The following is a 19521-nucleotide window of genomic DNA, read 5'->3' on the forward strand; positions in this document are numbered from 1 at the left end:
AGCCCCATTAGCATCAAATGCAGACTCTGCAACACTTATCTGCCTGCTGCTGGCTGCCAGTGTGTGGGAAAGAGGAGGAGGGTTAGGGAATGTTATGCATAATATTTCACACTTCTTTGCAAAGTAGTGTTAATTACACCTACTACAAACCAAGCTGCTGCCTGTACCATGCCACTTTCACTTCCTTTCTCCAGGTACTCAAAGGGCAAAGGAAGTCAGAATCGGAGAATCACAGATTGGGTTTGGGTTGAAAAGGACCTTTCAAGGTCGTGTAGTCCAACATCCCTGCACTGAGCAGAGCCATCTGCAAGTAGAGCAGGTTGCTGGGAGCCCTGGGAGATTAAAAGCCTGGAGTCTTTGGTTTTCTGGGAAGAGCTGCAGTCTTTGCCCCTGAGTACTGCAGTTGACCTCCCTGGGCTGGCTGGTCACACTGTTTCACTATGCTGCCCATAAGCTGTTGGGCCCACCATAGTAGGCTCTGGTCAAAGCTTCTGACCATCCTGGCTTGGCTGTGGGCAACAACCGCTGGTCCTTTCTGCAGGATGTGGGAGAGTGTGGGCAGTCGATGGACATGGGCAAAATAAAGTTGTGAACAGCAGCAGGAGCTGAAGTAGCAACATCAATAGCAGTTTCCAGATAATTATCTAATTAGCACAAACAACAAGTTTCCACTAATGACTCTTGTTCTTCCAGCTCCTTCCTTTCTGCTTGCCTGTCATTATTGACTTCTCTGTCAGGGAACAGCCACACTCCTCTGTCTCTGGGGCTGAGGCTTTGGAGGTTTGTTTACTGGTTGGCTTTGAATTACTTCTCCAGAGGATGTTTGCTCTGGAGCTTGAGCTAACGTGCGTGGGATGGCTGCATGCAGAAGGGGAGAGAAGTCAGCTGCTTGGCTTCTGTAGCTGGGGAGAGGCCTTGGTAAAGTTGTACTCCTACTGTGTGTAGGAAAATAAGGATGCTGATGTTCACCCACAGCGGTGGAGGATGGCAGATGGCTGCTCAGAAAGGTCTTGGAAAGCTTTGAGTGAAAGATGCAAGTTGCTGCTGTTGCTGTTGGCTTTGCTGAGGTGATGGAGTGGGACTATGGCTGCACCACCTCAGCATTATCTGGACAAAGGCTCTGCTGCCCACTGGATTGTGATGGGAAAGATTCTGACTGACACCATGTGAGTGTAGTGATTCACTGCTCAAAGTACAACTGATTCAAGGATGCAGTTACCTGACCATCATTATTGCCTGATGAGTCTTTGGCTAAAATAACTCTCCAGATTAGAAAGACCTCAACCAAACACATCTGTGATCTCCAGCCCCATGTTCCCCTTGTGGTCCTGTCTGCTATTCTGTAGTTCAGGGCAGCCTTGCCCTTCTTCTAAGCCATGTCTCTGCTTGAACCTGTCGAGAGTGGCTGCAGCCAGGCTCTGGAGCCTCAGGTACTGAAAGCAAGAGATGTCCTGGGTGTTTTCAGATGAGAATTCAGCTCTGCTCTGATGAAGCTGCAACAGGCCACTAAAGAGGTTTTATTCAAATCAGGTGTTCTTGACTAATCTGTCCTTGCAGCAGCTACTGAGATGCCTTGTGTTTCCTGGGCTAGTCTTTATCTCTCAACCCTGGGGAGAACCCTGGTTCTCCCATCTGGTTTGCTCGTGCTGCTGGAAGCCAGCAGATTCCAGTGACCAGCCTGGGTCCAGAGCTGCTGTCTGAGCACAGGAACAGCCACAGGTGCTCTCCACATCCCATGTTACTTTGATGCAGACAGCCTATCTTCCTCCTCTCCCAGAGGAGCTAATTACAGTGATGCTAATGAGACAGAAGTACTTCTGGTGCCCAGGGTTTTTAATGACTATTGTCCAAGTTTTCTGCTATGTTTACTGGACAAGAGGAAAGGTGGTTTGAAAAGAGAGCTGGGCAGTGGGTGGAGGATGAGCCCAATCAAAGCCAGCCTCTGGCCTTTAGCCCAAGGCTGGTGTCAGAGCTGAAAGGAGCAGCAGCGAGCATTTACTACCTCCCCCAGTGTCTTCTGACCTCCGCTATTGCTGCAAACGCCTAAATCAGGGATGTGGCTCCTAGGCAAGTCTCAGGACCCGTGGGTCCTTGAAGCTGCCTGTCTCCTTGGACTCCTGCAGTGCCCATTCCTCCCCCACGGGAGAAATGATGGGTGCTGGAAGAGAAGGCAGTGCTCAGCAAGGTCATGGGTTACATGCTACTGGGAGCAGCAGCTCAGATGATTTGTGTGCACGTGGGAAGCATGTGCCAGGGTGCTCCAGAACCTGGAAATGACCAAGCAGAGGTGCTGGGGCACTTGTGTAAAATATCTAAATAAATCTTTAATATTTCTAATTGCAAATGTACATAAATTGCACAGCCACATCATTTCTTTGAACACCAACAACTTTCTCTGTACATTATTACATAGTTTAAAAGGAGCTGAAGGAGATTCAGCAAACACTTCCACTTTGCTTTTTTGTTGTTGTTGTTTTTAAACATACTTACAAAAAAGATTTTTTTTCTTTTTTTTCTTTTTTCTTTATAAGAGGATATAAAACATAGCGACTGCTTATCAGGAACAAGTATCAGGCTAAGCAGATATACAGAGAGAGGTATATCTTAAGACACAGTGATGTATGATAAAGGAATATGTGGACATGGAGACTGCACTCTGGGGTACTGGGAGCTGATGCAGAACCACATGGCATTTACAGCAATGTCACAGCTTGGGTGATCTGTGAAAGTCAATGCTTGGACATGACACTTTCCCAACGTGTGGTTGTTTCTGAATGTTGTGCAACACCCTCCAGGTTAGATTTGGTTTGTAAAGCCCATCAGCTGCATGTCAGCATGCGGCTGTTGTCCTCCCTCTCCGTGCAATTTCCCTCAAGGGAAAAGAAAAAGGCAAGAGTTTTCTGTGCAGGGTTCGAGAAGGGCTTGGTGGCTCTCAGAGCAGGTGTCACACATGCACATCTCATGGCTCAGCAGCCTCCTCTGAAATTGCCCTAAAGAGACAGAGACCTACTTGGAGACGGGCAGTGCCCTATGAAGGCATGTCCTGGTGGCCATGAGGCTGTGCACTCTCATCCACATCACGTTCCGCACCAGCCAAACTGCAGGCCTGGACTGCTCTAAACACAAACCTTTGAGGATGCTGACCCAAGAGCTGTTGCAGGTGAGAATGACAGAGTGCTGCAGGGGAGCCCAGTCCAGGGACAGTGTAAGAGTTGTTGCCTTTGGTCTTTCTGCTCTGTGCCCTCCAGGCAAAGCTACACGTTAGGGACAGGGCAGTGACCTTGGTGGAGCTGCTGCACATTGCTGGTCAGAGGCACTGCTGTCACCACTGTCACAACAGCATCTCCCTGAGGCAGCTACTCTTGCTCTGGGGTCAATGGGGAAAATGTGTCCCTTGCAGATCAAATCTCTGAGCTATACCTTGTGGCTGGATGAATGCATCAGTTTTCTCCATCTCCTGTCACTGAAAGTCTTCTGATTGTTCACCAAAGAATGGACCTCAGTATGTTTTCTGCATCTGGCAATGGACTTTAGTATGAGGGCAAAGCCTGTGAGTGCTCTGAACTTTGCACATGATCAGTTACATGCTGATTGCTTTCCTAGGAGAGCCTGTGACGCCTCGCTCAGGTCCACCAAGTCCTTTCTCTTTTTAGGAATATTTGTAGAAGCAGAACCTGTCCTGCACCTTGCAGCAACCTCTAGGGCTGGCTGTCAGGCCAGAGGATTCAGCGTGTTCTCACAGTGCAATCAGTGCTTTACAACTGCAAAAGCAGGAAACAAAACCAACCAGACTCAAACGACAATGCAGAGTGACACAGGACTCTTTGGATGGCGGCAGGATTTGCTTGAACTGGTGCAAAAGGGGCTGGTGACTACACTGTAGTATTAGTTGGCAGGGGGAAGGACTTAAGTCCCTCTAGTCTTTTGGCACTGAAGCCATAGTCCCTGTCCACTATGATGATAGCTGCAGAGACCTTGGGATACTGCACAATTAATTTCATCCCACTTTACACAAAACTTTGCTCTCAGAAGTGATCACTACAGTTTAACATACCCCCAAAATCAAAACTCTTAAAACAGAATCTTTGAGGTGGACCAACCCCAAATCTGGCTCCCTGGCTTTTCTCCCTTTCCCCTTCCCTCCGAATCCTCAAAGGGAGGAAGCTGAAATTGTAATCTGTCTGGATCCAGATTTGCTCACTTGAGTCCACCTCTCCAAAACAGCATGAGATACAGCCAAATCCTGACCGAATAAGCAGCACCAGAAGTTACTATATACAACTGTTAGTGAGATAGATACGTTACAGTAAACACTGAAAACATTTACCAAAAAAAATATCCTAAGACTTGTATTAAGAGTAAAAAGCTTGAGTGTGTTTTTGCTTTGTTTATATCTTGACGAGTTTGCACTAGAACAGGCTCTTACTGTAGGAAGTGCAAGAACAAAAAAGAAGGTGGAGCCCATCACAAAAGGTTAGGGGTAGTGGTTGCTTTGCTCTGGTGCTGCACGCACCTCATGAGACTGCCTCTGGTATTGCTATGCCAGGATCGGCTCCGAGGCCATGTGGAGTAACTTGGACACATGGGGCTCTTGCTGGCTCCCTCACACACAACACACACACACGCACACACACCAATGTACAGTTTATAAATAACAGAAACACAAACTGAAGTAACAGAACTGAATTAAGCCTGGATCTTAAAGCCTACCCCCAAACTTTTGTAGAGGACAGTCACTTTTAGGTCCAGTTGTTGCAGTTTGCAGGGGAAGGAAAAAAGGAGGGGCCGGGGAAGGACTCTCTACTATGAGACTTCATCCTGATTTGAATTTCTTTTCATACTGGCTCAGGAACCTAAGCAACAGCTCCAGAAGGTGTTGGCAGTGGAGCTGTAAAGGTTTGAATAGCTCGCTGTGAAAGGATTTAAGTGCTCCTGCTATTTCAGCAGAACAAAATGTGTTCAGCAATTTGCAAGTCTGAGGTTAACCAGGAGCTTCTGAGAGACTGGGGCGAGGGGGAGCAGTGCCTTGGCTTGTGGTTGAAAAGATTTAAGAGGTACTGTGCTTAACTTCAGCACTAAACAACTGTTTTGTGGGTGTTCTCGTTTTTTCAGCTCTTACAGAGAGCACTGACTGCATCCCAAAATAACTTCGGTGTATGAATGGAAACATGCTGCTGGTGGGATGCCCGCCCCCGCGCTCTGTTTCCATTCCTCTATGTTACTTCTCCCTTGAAAAACTTCAGTCTCTCACAACACAAATATTTTGGAACTCAAAACCCATCAGCTCTAAACACAGAACATCTCAGGGCAACAGTGGTTTAAAATAGTCTTTTTGCAGGGTTCTTATCGTGTTTTTGACTCTGAGACAATAGCAGATGTAAGTGCACACACCCAACGGTTCACACAGTACCCTGTGTACTCCTAACCTGTCTGGGTCTTTCTCCAGTTGTAACCTTGTCAGTTTTGTGAGGTTCTTCAAAGCCATCTGTGCTAGGCTCCAAAACTCAAAGGTGACTGTACTTGCCACAAATACTTAGTGATTACTGTTCTCTGAGGAGCTCCGTTTGGGGTCTGCTGTGTAACTGCACCACTCTGCAGGCGTTGGCGGGGTGTGGAGACCTCAGTGCAACACATCCACTCCTCCTCGGACCAAGCTGCACCGGGCTTGGCCCAGGGCTTCCAGGGAACAAAAAAACGTTTAGGAGGAAAAAAACAAAAAGGCATCTTTAATTTTGAAAGCAATTGCATGTGGAAGAATGCTGTTAATGAGCCTTACGGCTGTGGGGCAGCATGGCAATGCAGAGCTTACTGGCAAAGAGTGTCCTGCTCAGGCAGCCTGGGTAGTGTGAGGCTGGAGACGGTACCTAAGCTGTGCAGAGCTCAGTGAACATCCTAGTCCCTTTGACTGTACATTTACACATGGCAGGAGGAGCTAGGACAGGCGTTGAGCAGTGTATTAACTTTAGTGGGAAGAATAGGCAGATGTCCTGTACACTGTACACTGTCATCCGTATCTCAGAGAATTCTCTCTGGCTCGTGGTACGAGCGACCTGCTCTGAGAGTGGGAGTCAAGAAGAACTAACTTTAAAAACCCCAAACCCCAAAGCAACAAACACACCGTGGCGGCAGGTCAGCGGCACAATCCCCCGTTAAGGAGGTGACCCCTCCACTGAGCACAACGTGTCTGAGTGTGCCGAATCTGCGGGTCAGCAGTTAGGAAAGTCTAATCCTGGCTTAGGCCTGCACAGTGCTCCTGACAAGGGGGCTTTCGGTGGTGGCTGCTGTTCTTGGTGGTTACTCCCTTATGACCATGTTTTACATTCTTCAAGCCGGTTAATTTCCATGCAGTGCTCATTCCCAATTTAAAGAGGACAGTATTCCAGAAAATGGGATCTTTTTTTTTCTAATGCATACTGTGAAAGAAAAGAAATACAATTACCGATCTTCATGGTTCTTCAGGATGTTTTCCTTGTTTTTCTCCCCAGAAATAGCAAAAATATCTCTGCACAGAGCATTACATCCCCACAACGAACCCTTCCTCAAACTGGCCACTTCACGCAGCCCCTCACTCCCCCTTACCACAATGGGCACCAGGAAATCCAGGCCCTGTCCCTCATTCACAGCTCAGGAACCAAGCTCAGGCAACATTTACTTTATTCTGTGGCTGGCAGAGTGTGCCTGTGGGTCAGTGCCCTGGGGCTATTGCTTACAAAGACTTCCCCATTACTTCTGAGGGAGCTGCAGCTGTAGAAAGGAGTCAAGTCGTCATTCACCAGGTGCCAGCTGCTCCCTTTAACTGCGTGCAGAGCCATAGGCTTGCTCTGCTCCCCGAGCTGCTCAGGGACCCCCAGCAGTACAAGTCATGCCCTTCTTCATTACCCTTTCTCTGTGGTTCCCCTTGCAGCACCCCGTTGGCTACTGTTATCACACAGGGTGCACCCTGACCTGTCTGGACTGTACTCCCTACATGGGCAGAGGTAATTAAACGCTAATTAGCTGCTTAAATGCCCTGTGGACAGTCACCTGCTGCGAAAGTGGCCTCACAAAAGCCACCTTAGGGAAGACGCTGGGCTTGGCTTGGGGCTTGCTTTGGGAGAGGGGTGTGCTCCGGGGGGAGGCACATGAGGAGCGGGCCAGGCTCTACTGCCATCCCTCATACCACTACACCCAGCAGCACACTTTAACTGCACTTACTGGGCCACTGCCTGCTGCAGGCTCTACCCAGCTCCCTTTACTTTGCTTACTGCAATTCCTTGCTGGGAGGAGCGAGGCATATCCTTTGGGCCGTTTAGGAGGAAAAGGTTACTTTTGTTTAAACATTAAACACTGATTTAGATCCAACAGTGACAGCGATTCTCAAAGGTGTGTTATTTCCTTATGCCACTCATCTCACACTCCATCTCTCCGTCCCCTCAACGTGCTGGCATTAGCATCTCCCACAAAGGCTCAGTCAAGCGCGCCGTCCGCAGAAAGGAGCTGGGTTCTTGGGGGGAGAGAGCAGCCGTTCTTTGAAGCCGCGGCTCACACCTGCTGCTGCACGGTCTCTCTGGCCAGGCCTCCTCTCCTGCGGCAGCGCCCTCCATGCGTTAACAATTACTGCTGTTTCTGAATTCTCCATTCTCTGTAATCTGCAATTTAGTTGGGTTTGTGGGGGAGATCCCATTACGTGTCTGCATGCTGTACCTCTCTTTCAGCTGAGTAAGGGCACTCATTAACCGTGCGTTGGCAGCATCCAAAGAAGCAATGCGTTTCTCCTGCAAACAGATGGGCAGAGGGCAAGGGTCAGGGCAAAACCAGGGAGATCTCTGTGATGCCAGGGCTCATCCTGAGACAGCAACCTAGCGGCCTCTTGAATTAGAACCTTTCACAGATTTGGTTGGAAGAAGCCACAGATAGAGATCAGCCAGTTCTGACCTCCTTGGCATTGCTAGGTGTGGGGGTTTGAAGTGCTACACAGCATTTTTAAAACTGCACTGCTCTTAGCAAGGCCACAAACACACTTTGCCTGCACATGGTGAGCTAAACTCATTTCAGCAGCCTGAAGAGAACAGAGTTTGATTCTTCAGTTACACAGAAATTCGCTGTAGTATTTGCTCTGTTACAAAGGTGATAAGAGTCCTCTTCTAAAACCTTGTATTCTCCCAAGATGGTTATTCCTGTTAGTGTTTAATTGATTTTGTTAGTGTAAATTAATAGTTTAAATGATGTGTGGGCTCTTAGGATGTCTTAGATGGCAAGTCTCACTGATTGCACTAGCATAAGGATGGGAACAGCTTCTGTGTTGCAGCCTGCTTCTACCACCCCTATTCTTTGCGACACAGTCCCTCTCTGTCTGCCATTATCAGGTGGGAACAGAAACAACTCAGAGAGGCACAGCAGTTTTGCCTGTGCGTAACTTTGAGGGTCCCTGTATGAATGCGTCCAGCACTACTGTACAGCCTGAAATGACTGTCATGGTGTTAAGTTATAAGCTGAACTTGATGATTTCGGAGGTCTTTTCCAGCCTTGGTGATTCTGTGTGATTCTGTGATAGACAGAACAGTGTAGAAGACCCTTACATGTAACACACATGGCTGCAGGAAACAGGACAGCCCATGGAGAGCTGCTGGCAGGCTGCATTGCTCACCCCTTACAGATGTCCCTGTGTCTGCTCAGTTTTGCCAGAGTGAAGAAAGGAAGATGATGATTTACAGGCTTTGGACAAATTAATCCCCAGAAAAACAGTGATTCTTTCTGCAAAGTTACTACTGTCTCATCTCCTTTTTAATTAGCTATACAGTCAATTAGTCATGAGTAGTGACTCACAAGTGATTAATAGGGTTATTAAGAGTAAGCCCAGAACACACTATCACTTAGCCACAACCTGCAGGAGGGCTCGGCTGCTGAGAAGATGTTGGTCTCTGCCTAGGCAAATTAAAAGACCATGGGCTGTATTTTCAGATTCTCTGTTCCACGCACAGTGCTTTGCACCCACCACTTGATGCTCCTCTGTTGTCATGATCTATAGCAGTATTTTGAGCTTCCAAAGGCTGAAAACACATGCTGGCTTTGCTCTGGCCAGGCTGTGTGCCTTGCACCCAGGTCCTGCAAGCACTACTGGAACATGAAGCACCAAGCAAAGGTCTGGGGACCTCAGGCTGCACCAGTGAGGATATGACCCTTCCACAAACTGACTGGACTGTGGGCACGGTTGTTCCACAAGCTGCCACCCTCCACAAAGTCTGTGTCACCTGCCAATCTCCAAGGCTGGAAACAGCCACGTAAATGTGAATGTTGCAACAATAAAGTGCATCACACCGCAGTCTGACCAGCTCTGTCACCCACTGCAGCTTGGTGCCGACTCACCTGTGCACACACTTCTGCTGTGCTTGAGCTGGCACTGCTGCACAGCAGGGAGGCTGCATGTTGGCAGACTCACCCTGGAAAGTGCTACAGCCCTTGGTATTTGGGTCTCACCTGTGCATCAATAATCTTCTGCTTGGAATCCACAGCAGCCTGCATTTCTGCATGGTCCTTCTTTAACTCCTCCTCAACTGACATCAATCTGGTAGCCAAATAGACAACAAAAAAATTACAGTTGTTGGGCTCTGCCCAATCTAGGTATCAGTCTCATACACAACTAAATCAGTCTTTTTTAAGGGCTCTTGCTCTTCACTTGAGACCTCTACAGCAGACTGTCCCAAAGCTTAAGTGACACAGAACAGTGAAGGCTGGCCCGTTTACGAAGGCTGACCTAAAGCACCGAGTTGGTTTGGCTCAGGAAAAGATGAAGTTAGTTGGACTGGAACAGTCTATGCCCCAGACAAAGGTAAACACTGCATCCCACTGGGTGGGAGAAGGGATTTGTAGTTAGCAATCATGGGATGGTGAGAAAATCATGAACTAAACATCACTTTTAAAATGAGTATTTTGATCATTCTGTCTATTGCTCCTATGAACAGAAGAGCAAGCCAGACAAATCCTCTGAGAACTGGGGCAGGCTGCCAGCAATTCCCTCCCAATGTTTGCCTTTGTCAGTCAGGAAAATACTGGGGTTTTCCTTGTTCCAGGCAACACTGGTGGTGGTGTCCAGTGAGACAGACCTTCAAGTCCCCTCCCAGGGACTATAAACCCCGAAGGAAAGTGAATAAATGCTGGAAAACCCACATGGGAAACCTGTCTGCACCTCCAAAGAAACCTAATTCTGCTGAAGAAGAGTTAAACACCAGCCACCTCCAGCAGCCCCACCTCCCTCCCCTGTACCTGCTGATGATGCCCTTCATCTGGATCTCCTTATCCTCCTGCTGCCTCCGGAGCCGCTCCTCGCTCTCCTCCAGCCTGGCCTGGTACTCCAGCATCAGCTTCTGCGTTGTCTCCTCCTGGCACTTGAAGCGAGTCTCATACTCCTCCAGCTTCTTGTTGGAGATGCGCAGCTTGTCCTGCAGCACCACTAGGTCCTGCTGGTACTACAGCATGCAGGGACAGACATAGGAGGAGAAAACACATGTGGCATGTTACCTAGTAGGGCTTTGCCCTTGCCAGGGTTTTCCCACAGCCTGACCGTGCCCCTCTCCTCGCATTAGACTAGCTGCAAACCCGTCTGAGACAACCCCACTTGCCGACACCTCCTCTTCTGTCTTCTCCACACTGCACTAGGAGCGATGCTGCGTTCCGCTGGGTGGGCAGGTCACTGGCAGGTTCAGAGAATGGCTTGTTAGCAGAGTCTGGCATTTCACACGGGGAATGCAGGTTAGAGGCAGTGAATGGCAAACGCAGCTGGCATCTTCCTCATACTAACAGCGCAGAGCTAAACGCAGGCAGGAGAAGCTGCACTGGCGGGAGTTTGGGTTTACACGTGAGCTCTTCAGTCTGTGGCAATAAATGCGACCGCTTTGGATGTGCTGCAAGCCAAGCAGCAGCTCTGTAGCAGTGACAGACGTAGGTCATGGCTGTCTTGTCACAAAGTGGTCACCCTTCATGGTGAGGGCAACTCGCTGGTATGACCAGGGCAGTGAGCACTGCTGCCTTTTGGGGTGCAGCACTTTAAACAATGCCATCAGATCTCAAACCAGGGTTCAATCTGAGAAGAGCTGCTGCATGAAGCCAAGATCCCGCAGTTGTACTGCTATTCAGATGAAGCTAATGAGCAGAAGAATCATATAAAGCAATTTAAAAAATTAGTTTTCTAACTCAGTAAAACTGGGTTTAGCTATTGCAGAAGCACAGCATTCAGTACAACTTGCTTTGCTAAAGGAAAATCCAGTGTGTATCTGTACAAAAAACACTCCTTTTGGTTTAAAAAAACTACCCTTGGAAAGAGTCTTTTGCTGAAACAGCTTCAGCATAATTACCATACAGCTGACAATCTGACAAGCTGCTTTTACACAGTCAGATACGGGAAAAATATTTCCATCTGAGTCAAGAAGCCTGTTACAAGGCTGAAAGTGTTATGCATGACCAAAAATGTCTTCACTTGGTTAGCTGAAAACCATGGCCTTCCCCTTCAGCCATCCAGCCCTGTGCAAGCACTCAAACACTGGACTTGGTTGTGTCCCAGATTCACGTGTTGCTGAGGAGTCTGCCCAGCAATCAGCTCTTGATGAGGGCAGCCAGGCTGCTGCCCACATACAGTTCTGCTGGATTCCCAGTCCATGGAAATCCACACTGCTTTCCTGCTGTCACTCTGCTAACAGCAAACATAACTAACTCCCAAGGACTTATAACATATGATGCTGATGGTCTTCCTGCACCAAAGGAGTTAAACCATGTCTGGCAGATGGGCAGGTTCCCTGAGCTCCTTCTGCCTGAGCAGGGACAGGCACAACAGATCACTCTATTTTTCCTTTAGCAAAGCTTTTACTGCAGCACTAGAACACCACAGCTTGCACGTGTAAACTGCAGTGATGAGGGAACAGCCCAAACAGTGGCACAGAAGCACTAAAGTCAGACAGGAGGGAGTTGCGTGAACAGGAAAGATTAAATACCTACCCTAGCCTTAAAATAGGAGCAGGCAAGTGAGCTCAAGTGATAGCAGGAGAGGCCTCAGAGACCGAAGGAGTCGCTCCTGTCTCTAGAACACTTGTCTCATTCTCGGTTACCATTCATGTCTTACAGTAATGGGAAGAGAGATTATGCTACCAGTGATCTTTAATGTCAGTGACTGATGTGACAGCAAAGTAACAAAGGATGCTGCATGGGAGTGAGACAGCAGGCTCGTGGGGAGGTGCCTCTGAGGCTGGGGCAGGGAACAGTTTGCTGCAATACTGTCAGTTTGTAATGCCACCACCGTCTGCCTTGGGCAGGACTTGTGCTCCTGAGCCCCTCCCTGCACAGGATGGGGCCTCTGCAGCTGGCATAGAAGTAAAGCAGTGCCTAGGAGTGCCCACCTGGTGAAAGTCGAGCCCGTGTCACAGGAAAGGCTGCCAGGAAGGGGAGTAGTGACAATGTCTGGCATGCACCTGCCTGCCTGCGGGAGCTGGAGGCTAACACACGGTTCGTGCTGTGTGGTCCTTCAGCATTTCACCTCACTCCAGTTCCACTGCCAACAGCAGCACCTGCCCCTGACGTCTCACTGCAGACTCGAATGTGCACTGAACTCTTTTAGAAGCCCTTCAGTGACTAAATGCAGCAGTAACCCAGTGCACAACACATCAGTCTGACACCACCTACTCTTTGATTTGCTGCCTACAGCTATCTCTGCTTAAGTGGCAGGCAAGGTTTCTGTACTGCTGCAAACAGTCTGCTAGGGGTGTACATCTTCCTCTATCAGCTGCTGTCTGACCAGTGCCTACAGGAGGACCCAAAGAGCACAAGGCTGAACTACCACAAAGCTCTGTTACACTCTTCCTGGGGCAGCTGGGAGTCACCCTGTATCTCCCAGTACCTACAACAGCTGCCTTTGGCATTTCACTCAAATTTAACAGGAGACAGTCCCAAAAAGATAAAGCACAGCAACATGAGAACAAGAAAGGCTGCAGTACAAAAACCAGAAACATGGCTGTGCTGTAAAAACAGGAAGAAGGCTCAGGGAAGGTGAGGTTTGCAGTTCTGTAGGATCAAGTGGTAACACATGGCTGATGTGAGAGGAGAGAAGCACACTGAGGAAACATCCCAAATGCTGACTGTGCCCAACTGCAGTGGTCTTGGCAGAGCCAGGCTGCTGAGAAAGCACCTTGCAGAAGCAGCAATCAGCAAAGCCAGGCTCTTCTCAGCTCTTGACTGCTGCATCCTTATTTCTAAACCTACTCTGTCAATCCTCTCTCTTCCCTGCTTCTCCCTCCCTAGGCTCATCTGGGAAGGAGGGGGTGTGAGTGGCACCCACTGCTTCACCAGCACCACAGGGTCTCTCTGGGCCAGTGAGCCAGTGTCTCTGAGACCAGAGTCTAGACTTACGTTTTAGGTCTGTTTATAGGTTTTTTGACATAGAAATTGCTTCTTGCTACATGTCCCTGTTGTGAGGCATGAGGCTGCCTATACCTTACTCTCATCTCTTTTATAGGTGCATTTAATCCACTTTTTAAGCTTTCTCTCCCTGCATCTGGAGGGAGTAGGAACAGGGGAAGTAACAGGCACTGTCTGGCTACAGAGTTTGCTGCAGAGCAGCACCAGCACTTGATTCCTTGCTCCTGTTTTTCTTACCATGACTGGTAATTCCAGTCACTAAGCATGTGAAAACCCCCCAAACCTTTGCCAGGAGTGCCCTGTGAGGCTGAGCAGCCAGGCAGAGGGCAACACTTCTCTCTTGGGCAGTGATGGCCCCACAGCCCACCTCGTCCCCAGGGTGCTTAGATGAAAGACAGTCAAGGAAATTCTCTCTCTATTTAGAAACTTGTTTCAATCCAATCAGGTTTTACCTTTTCTGCTTGGCTGAGCTCGTCCTTATTCCTGAGCTTATCCCTGTGCTTGGAATCTGGGTCAATGCTTTCATCTTCTAAAAACTGCATGTTCATATTCAAAAGCCAAGCAGCAGTGCGGTCCAGGGCATTGGGGTTCACAGGAGAAGGGGCCTACAATGAAACATACAACCATAACAAAAGAAAAACCTGTAACAGAAATGGTCATGAAGCTGGAGAGAATTTCCTTCCAAGCAAGCCCTCTCCCATGCTGCTCCCACAGCAATGAACAGGTCTGAGACACCAGAGCACTCAGGGCTGAGGGTATGAACAACTCCTGTTCTGCCTCTGCACCTTATTTTAGTGCAAACAGCCTCTGACAGGCTCAATTCTTCCCTGTCACCTGCACAGAACACACTGTAGTGGGGTCCGGCTAAAAGTTACAGACCAGGTTTCTGATCCTCACCTTGAGAAGATACAACCTGAGAAGATGCAGAGCTGCAGGCAAACAGGGTGACTCAATGTGGTATGTCTACTCTGCAAGCAGAGACTGCACTCAACTCTTCAGCCTCTTTTACTGAGCTCTCTCTTTGCTTGCTGTGGAGATTTTGTACCGGTAAAAGCAGAACTGCAAAAATAAATGCTCCTTTTGGTGCTGCAGATGCCTTCTTGGAAAACACAGGTTTCTCTTTGGCTAGGCTACACTTACAATATTGGAGAAGTCTAAAAGCTCAGCATCTTAGTAGTTCACTTCTAGGTTTGTTCATGTAGCTATGGGAGCTCCAGGAGCAGTGCTGATCTATGGTCAGTGATCTGCTGCTTTTCAGTCCCAGCCCGGGAAGGGACTACTGATGATGTTGCTTCACTATTTTCCAAGCACATTACAATGCATCTCCAGCCATTTCTCCTCCACCCTGGGTCACTGTAAACTGCAATAACCAGTTTCTTGGGCAAACACAAAGGATCTGGATGACTTGGTCAAGGGAATACAAGTTAACAACACAGAAAAGTTGTGGACTTTCTCCTTCATTCAAACAACTGGAGAGTGGAGAAATCTAGACACTGGCAAACAGCAGAACTCAGAAGAAGCAGAGTCAGGTTTAAGCACCTCACTGGGGCTGTAGGCTTTCCAATGCTGTCTTCCAGCCTGGTCTTCTACTTCTGGAATTTTAAATCAGATTTCAGACTCAGCTCATAAACATCATTACTTGCTATAAATCCTAACTCAGCTTGCGGCTTTCTGCTTTTTTTCCACCTCCAGTTCAGGCACTGCTGCTCAGAATTTCTGCCTTCAAGATGTGGTGGCCACTCAAGTTCATTTCTGTCATATATAGGCCACTGGTAAGGGATATCAAGGAACAGAGTGGCCATCAGAGTGGCTCACTGTGCATGGGCTCTTCTGTCTCCTTCCTTCCCTTAAGTAGGAAAAAAAGGACATCTCATCTGGCCTGGGACAGTTTGGAAGTCAGTTCATCAGATGGACTTAAAGAAGCAGAAGAAGAGCTTGCAGCTGGCAGGAACAAGGTTCATGAGCTTCTACTAGAACGGCCACCAAATCTGATTTCCTTGTTTTCAAACAACACTGAACACCACCAATGAGGAGTGAGCAGTTTCATTATGGCCTACAGATGCTGCCAACAAAGTACAATGTGCAGACAGGGGTAAGAGACATTCTGAGGACAGACTTCAGGTCTTGAGAGAAATTTTGAGAGGCCAGTAGGGGCAGGTGGAGAAAGGATCTGCAAACACAACTTCTCCAGGACCTTCCAAAGGTCACATGGAGTCCGTTGTTGTCTTTCTAGAAGAAACTGCTACTGAGCAGGCTGCTGCTGCTGTTGCTTGCAGAGCTTTATGCCCTCTGTACCTAATGACTATTGATCTGCATTACACAAATGCTGCTGCATGGCATGCCTGCTAATGTCAGTGCTTATGAGTCAATGCCATGTGCACAGAGCAACTCCAGATGGGGCTGACAATAGCCTTCAGTGGGCAGCCCTGACAAAGGCATCCACAGCTGCTCTATAAAGGAGAGGTGGTGACACCAACTTTGTGGCTCTTTCAACACCATGGCACTGGAAAGGTGTCTGAACCCTGGGTTGAGACAAGGTCAGCTCTCGCCAGTTGTCTGCATTCACTGAGTCTGGCTTACTTTCTGAATCTCTTCCTCTAGCACTGAGAGAATCTGCTGTATTAGTTTCCTATAGGGTTCCTTCTGAAATGTAGAACGAATAAAGGAGCACTCAAAAACTAATTTAACTCTGCCAGGAAATTCAGGGATCCTTGTCTGTGACCTACTGCTTTTAGTTTAGGCAACTCAAATAGTGATAGTTATATCCATACAGACCAGCACATGGTTTGTGAGCAGAACCACTGCAGAGCTCTGCACAGCAGGAGCTACCCCGCTGGAGAGGAGCACACTGCTGCCTTACTGCTCCCCTCTCCCCAGATGCACTCACAGGAGAGTTTCAGAGCAAATGAGTGTCCTGGAGTGCTGTGGCTCTGCTGGCACAAGAGCAGCAGGAAGGAGATTCTTGGCTACAAGAGAAGATTAGGGTCTGGTCCAAGTCTGGGAGATGGTGCAAGGTTGACTATGGTATGGGATGAGAGCCTGGGCATGGAGAGGCAAAGCAGTGACAAGATGGTAGCGCAGGACAGCGGCTTGGCTGCCATTGCCCTCCTGTCTCTGCCACCAGCATGCCACACAACGGAGGAACACGGAGAATGAGCACTGCTTTGTGTTCCCGGCCCTGGGGGGCCTCTGCTTCAGGCCAAGCTGGGTGCAAGAGCCAAGTACAGCCCCACGTGCAATGCCACCAGGAGGTTGGCACCGATGTGGTAAGAGCCACAGTGACATCCCCTTCCATCGCAGCAATCCCTGCAGGCCAATTTTTCCTCCAAGGCCCACGGGCTGCCCCTGCCTGGCCCCTTTCAACATCCAGAGCTGGCAGAGCCTCAGACTCACCTGTTTGTGCATCGTGCGCTGCTTCATCTCAGGGCTGTCCCCCTTGGAAGAGGAGGACTGCTGCCGGAGGCGGGCCCCGCTGCCGGGCCAGTCTGGGGAGGAGGACATCATGGTGCCACTGGAGGGTCGCTGGTACTGAACCGTGTTCAGCAAGGAGGGTGGCGTCCGGCCGCGGGTGACGGGCGGGGGCGGCGGGGGCGGCTGGTCTATCCGCCTCTGCGGTCCGGCGCTGTTCTGCCGCGGCATGGTGGGCTGCCCGCCCTTCTCCGTCAGCGACAGCTGCCGGCGGGACAGGTCCCCCGTCCGGCGGGTGAAGTCCTCGCTGGCCGTGGGGGCGGCGAAGCCCAGCTTGCTGGCCGTCAGCTCCTCGCTGTTGCTGTGCGAGCTGAGCGAGCTGTGGCACTCGGAGCCGGAGTCGCCCAGGCCGCGGGGGGACAGCGGCAGCCCGGCGGCCATCTGGTAGACAGGGTTCTGGAAGGAGAGCGGCGCCAGCAGCTGGGGCCGGCCGGGCACGCTCTCGCCGCTCGGCGTGGTGGGGGTCTGGCCCACCCGGCGCACGGTGGCCATGGCCGTCACGCTGTTCTGCTGAGTCCGTGTGGTCCATACGCCCTGCAACTGCCCGAGGGACGACTGACTGTCATTGAGGGAGTCAGCCGCGCCCGGCGCGTTGGCCCCACTGTCCAAGAGCCGATTGTCCTGCAAGTCCACCATGGACAAACTCTTGCTGCCATTAGACATCTGAACGTCGGGCTCATTGGCCTCTGAGTAACTGGAGCTTCGGGCAGGCGAGGGCTGGGCCCCAGCAGACCTTGTGACAAAAAACAAGTCCTTGTTTTCAGGGGTTGGAGATGGTAACCGTGTGAAATCTATCAGACTGCGGGGAAGTCAGTGCGTAAGGAAGAGGAGAGGAAAACAAAACAAAAAAGAAGAGTTGTGAATGCTGCACAAGAGCAGGAAAACGAAATCACTCAGAAGAAATCAGCGTGGTGCAGTTGTGCAGGACAGGGACATCTCCCAGCTGCTGGCATGGCCAAGTCTGCCCACGGGCAGGGACAGTGCAAGGGGAGCAAGGGAGGATGAAGGGGTGTGGAGGAGCCTTGGACCAGCCCTGAAGGGGCAGGCAGGTGAGTGAGGAGTGTGTGAGTGTGTAGTGAGAGATGCAGGAGCCATGACAGACACTGGGGGCTCTGCCTCTCTGTCTGGAACCACTCAACACACCAAGAGTGCATCATCCTTTCTCCTTCCAGTTAGCTGCACCCATGCTGCTCCTGTGCCCCCTGCTGTGTACCTGGGCAGTAAGCTCCTCAGGGCACACTGGCCAATATCTGTACAGCATGGAGCACCATGGGGGCCTGAGCCACAGGTCAGACAGCTCTAACAACAGAGCTAAAGTCTTGCCATTGAAGGTTATCCACCCATTCCTCCTGCTGAACACACATTCATGCAATATTGATTTCTTCAGGATAGGGAGGAAGAGCTTTGCAGTGGCTTAATGTGAATATACTGCTGATCAAAGATGGTGCATTGTAAGCAAGTATTTGGGTGAAAGAAAGTTGTCAGAGATCCTCCATAGCATTAGATTTAAATCATTGTACCTCATGCTGGGAAGCATTAGAGATGAAAGCTCTGATTAAGCAAGTCCAGCACCATTGCTACTTTTCAGTTCTAACTGAGACTATTAAATATTCTGTACTTTCCACTCACAAACTTTTTTACCAGCAGTTTTTCAATCTGTGTGGGCTTCATTTCATTTACCACAAGCAGAAACCTCACAGTTCTGCAAGAGAGCCACCTTCCCCACAAATGAAACTCCTTACAGAATTAGGCCCAAACCAGTATGTTAGGTGACTGTGCCTGTGAAATCACTGCTCAGCATAAACACACCCACTGGTAAAAAAAATGTACAGAGCAGACTGGAATTCACTCAAAGACTCTACAGCTTGGTAGATGTTAGAGAAACATCCAGAGCTGGATCTCAGTGAGCTCGGCACATATCCTGTCTTATAAAGATGGGTAAGGTCATCCCCCAAAATCTTGCACACTCAGAGACCCAGTGGACTTCCTGGCAATCCCCATCCCTTTGAGGTTAGGACAAACAAGTCCTCAAAGGAAGAACATTTTGTTTCTGCAGACACATCTCAACAGCTGAGACCAGAAGAGTCAAGCTCCTGATTTCCCAGACCACATCCTCAGTTTTGGCTCTAAAAGGACCCAGGATGGAGCCCTGCCCTTGAACTACTGCCCACTGCTTTGTCTAGATTCAGAGCTGAGCTGCACCCGGCAGCAGTTCTGTGATCAATGGATCTCTACAGCCTATCCTGCTTGTCCCAGCAGCTGCTCACGTTTTGTCAGTAGATGACTGTCCAGTATTTCCCTGGCCACCTGCTGTGCTCTTACCCAGACAAGTCATTCTCTATCACCATTTTCTGCAGCCCTGCGGAGATGCTGCTGCCAGCATTGGGCATGGATGTGGCGTGATCGGCCGTGACCGAGACTTGCACACAGGCTGGGTTACTGAGCGCCGCGTTGACATCCCTCAGGATCCGAGGCAGAGGCCCAAGTTTTGTTGCAGTGCTCTGGGCAGAAGAGAGAGCAGAATTACTACCAACGTCCTGTATTTTCACTAGAGAACTAAGGGCTTTGCCAGTTGCTGAACAGTCTCTTCAGTGAATACACGAAGAGTCATTTTCTCTGCCATTGCCCCCACTGCTGAGGCCAGAACTTTAGAAACCATTTGCTGCTGTGGAG

At 49.6% G+C, this 19521-nt stretch overlaps 1 protein-coding gene across 16 annotated transcripts in view; it reads right to left on the reverse strand.

The window, feature by feature from the left end:
* Positions 1–2299: 2299 nt before the first annotated feature.
* DAB2IP (DAB2 interacting protein) overlaps positions 2300–19521 on the reverse strand; it is a 215612-nt gene continuing 198390 nt past the window's right edge. For 12 of the 16 annotated variants that reach the window (XM_064171628.1, XM_064171631.1, XM_064171630.1 and 9 more), the window contains 6 exons: positions 19171–19349; positions 16774–17647; positions 13833–13985; positions 10243–10445; positions 9457–9544; positions 2300–7754 (listed from right to left, as the gene is read on the reverse strand). In XM_064171628.1, coding sequence (XP_064027698.1) covers positions 7587–7754; positions 9457–9544; positions 10243–10445; positions 13833–13985; positions 16774–17647; positions 19171–19349 — 1665 coding nt within the window. In that variant the 3' untranslated portion in view covers positions 2300–7586. Of the gene's footprint in view, positions 7755–9456; positions 9545–10242; positions 11119–13832; positions 13986–16773; positions 17648–19170; positions 19350–19521 lie in introns of those variants that run through there. The other 4 variants (XM_064171622.1, XM_064171621.1, XM_064171625.1 and 1 more) reach the window with 4 other exon arrangements.

The sequence above is a fragment of the Pogoniulus pusillus genome, chromosome 35 (assembly GCF_015220805.1).
Source record: "Pogoniulus pusillus isolate bPogPus1 chromosome 35, bPogPus1.pri, whole genome shotgun sequence".
NCBI lineage: Eukaryota > Metazoa > Chordata > Aves > Piciformes > Lybiidae > Pogoniulus > Pogoniulus pusillus.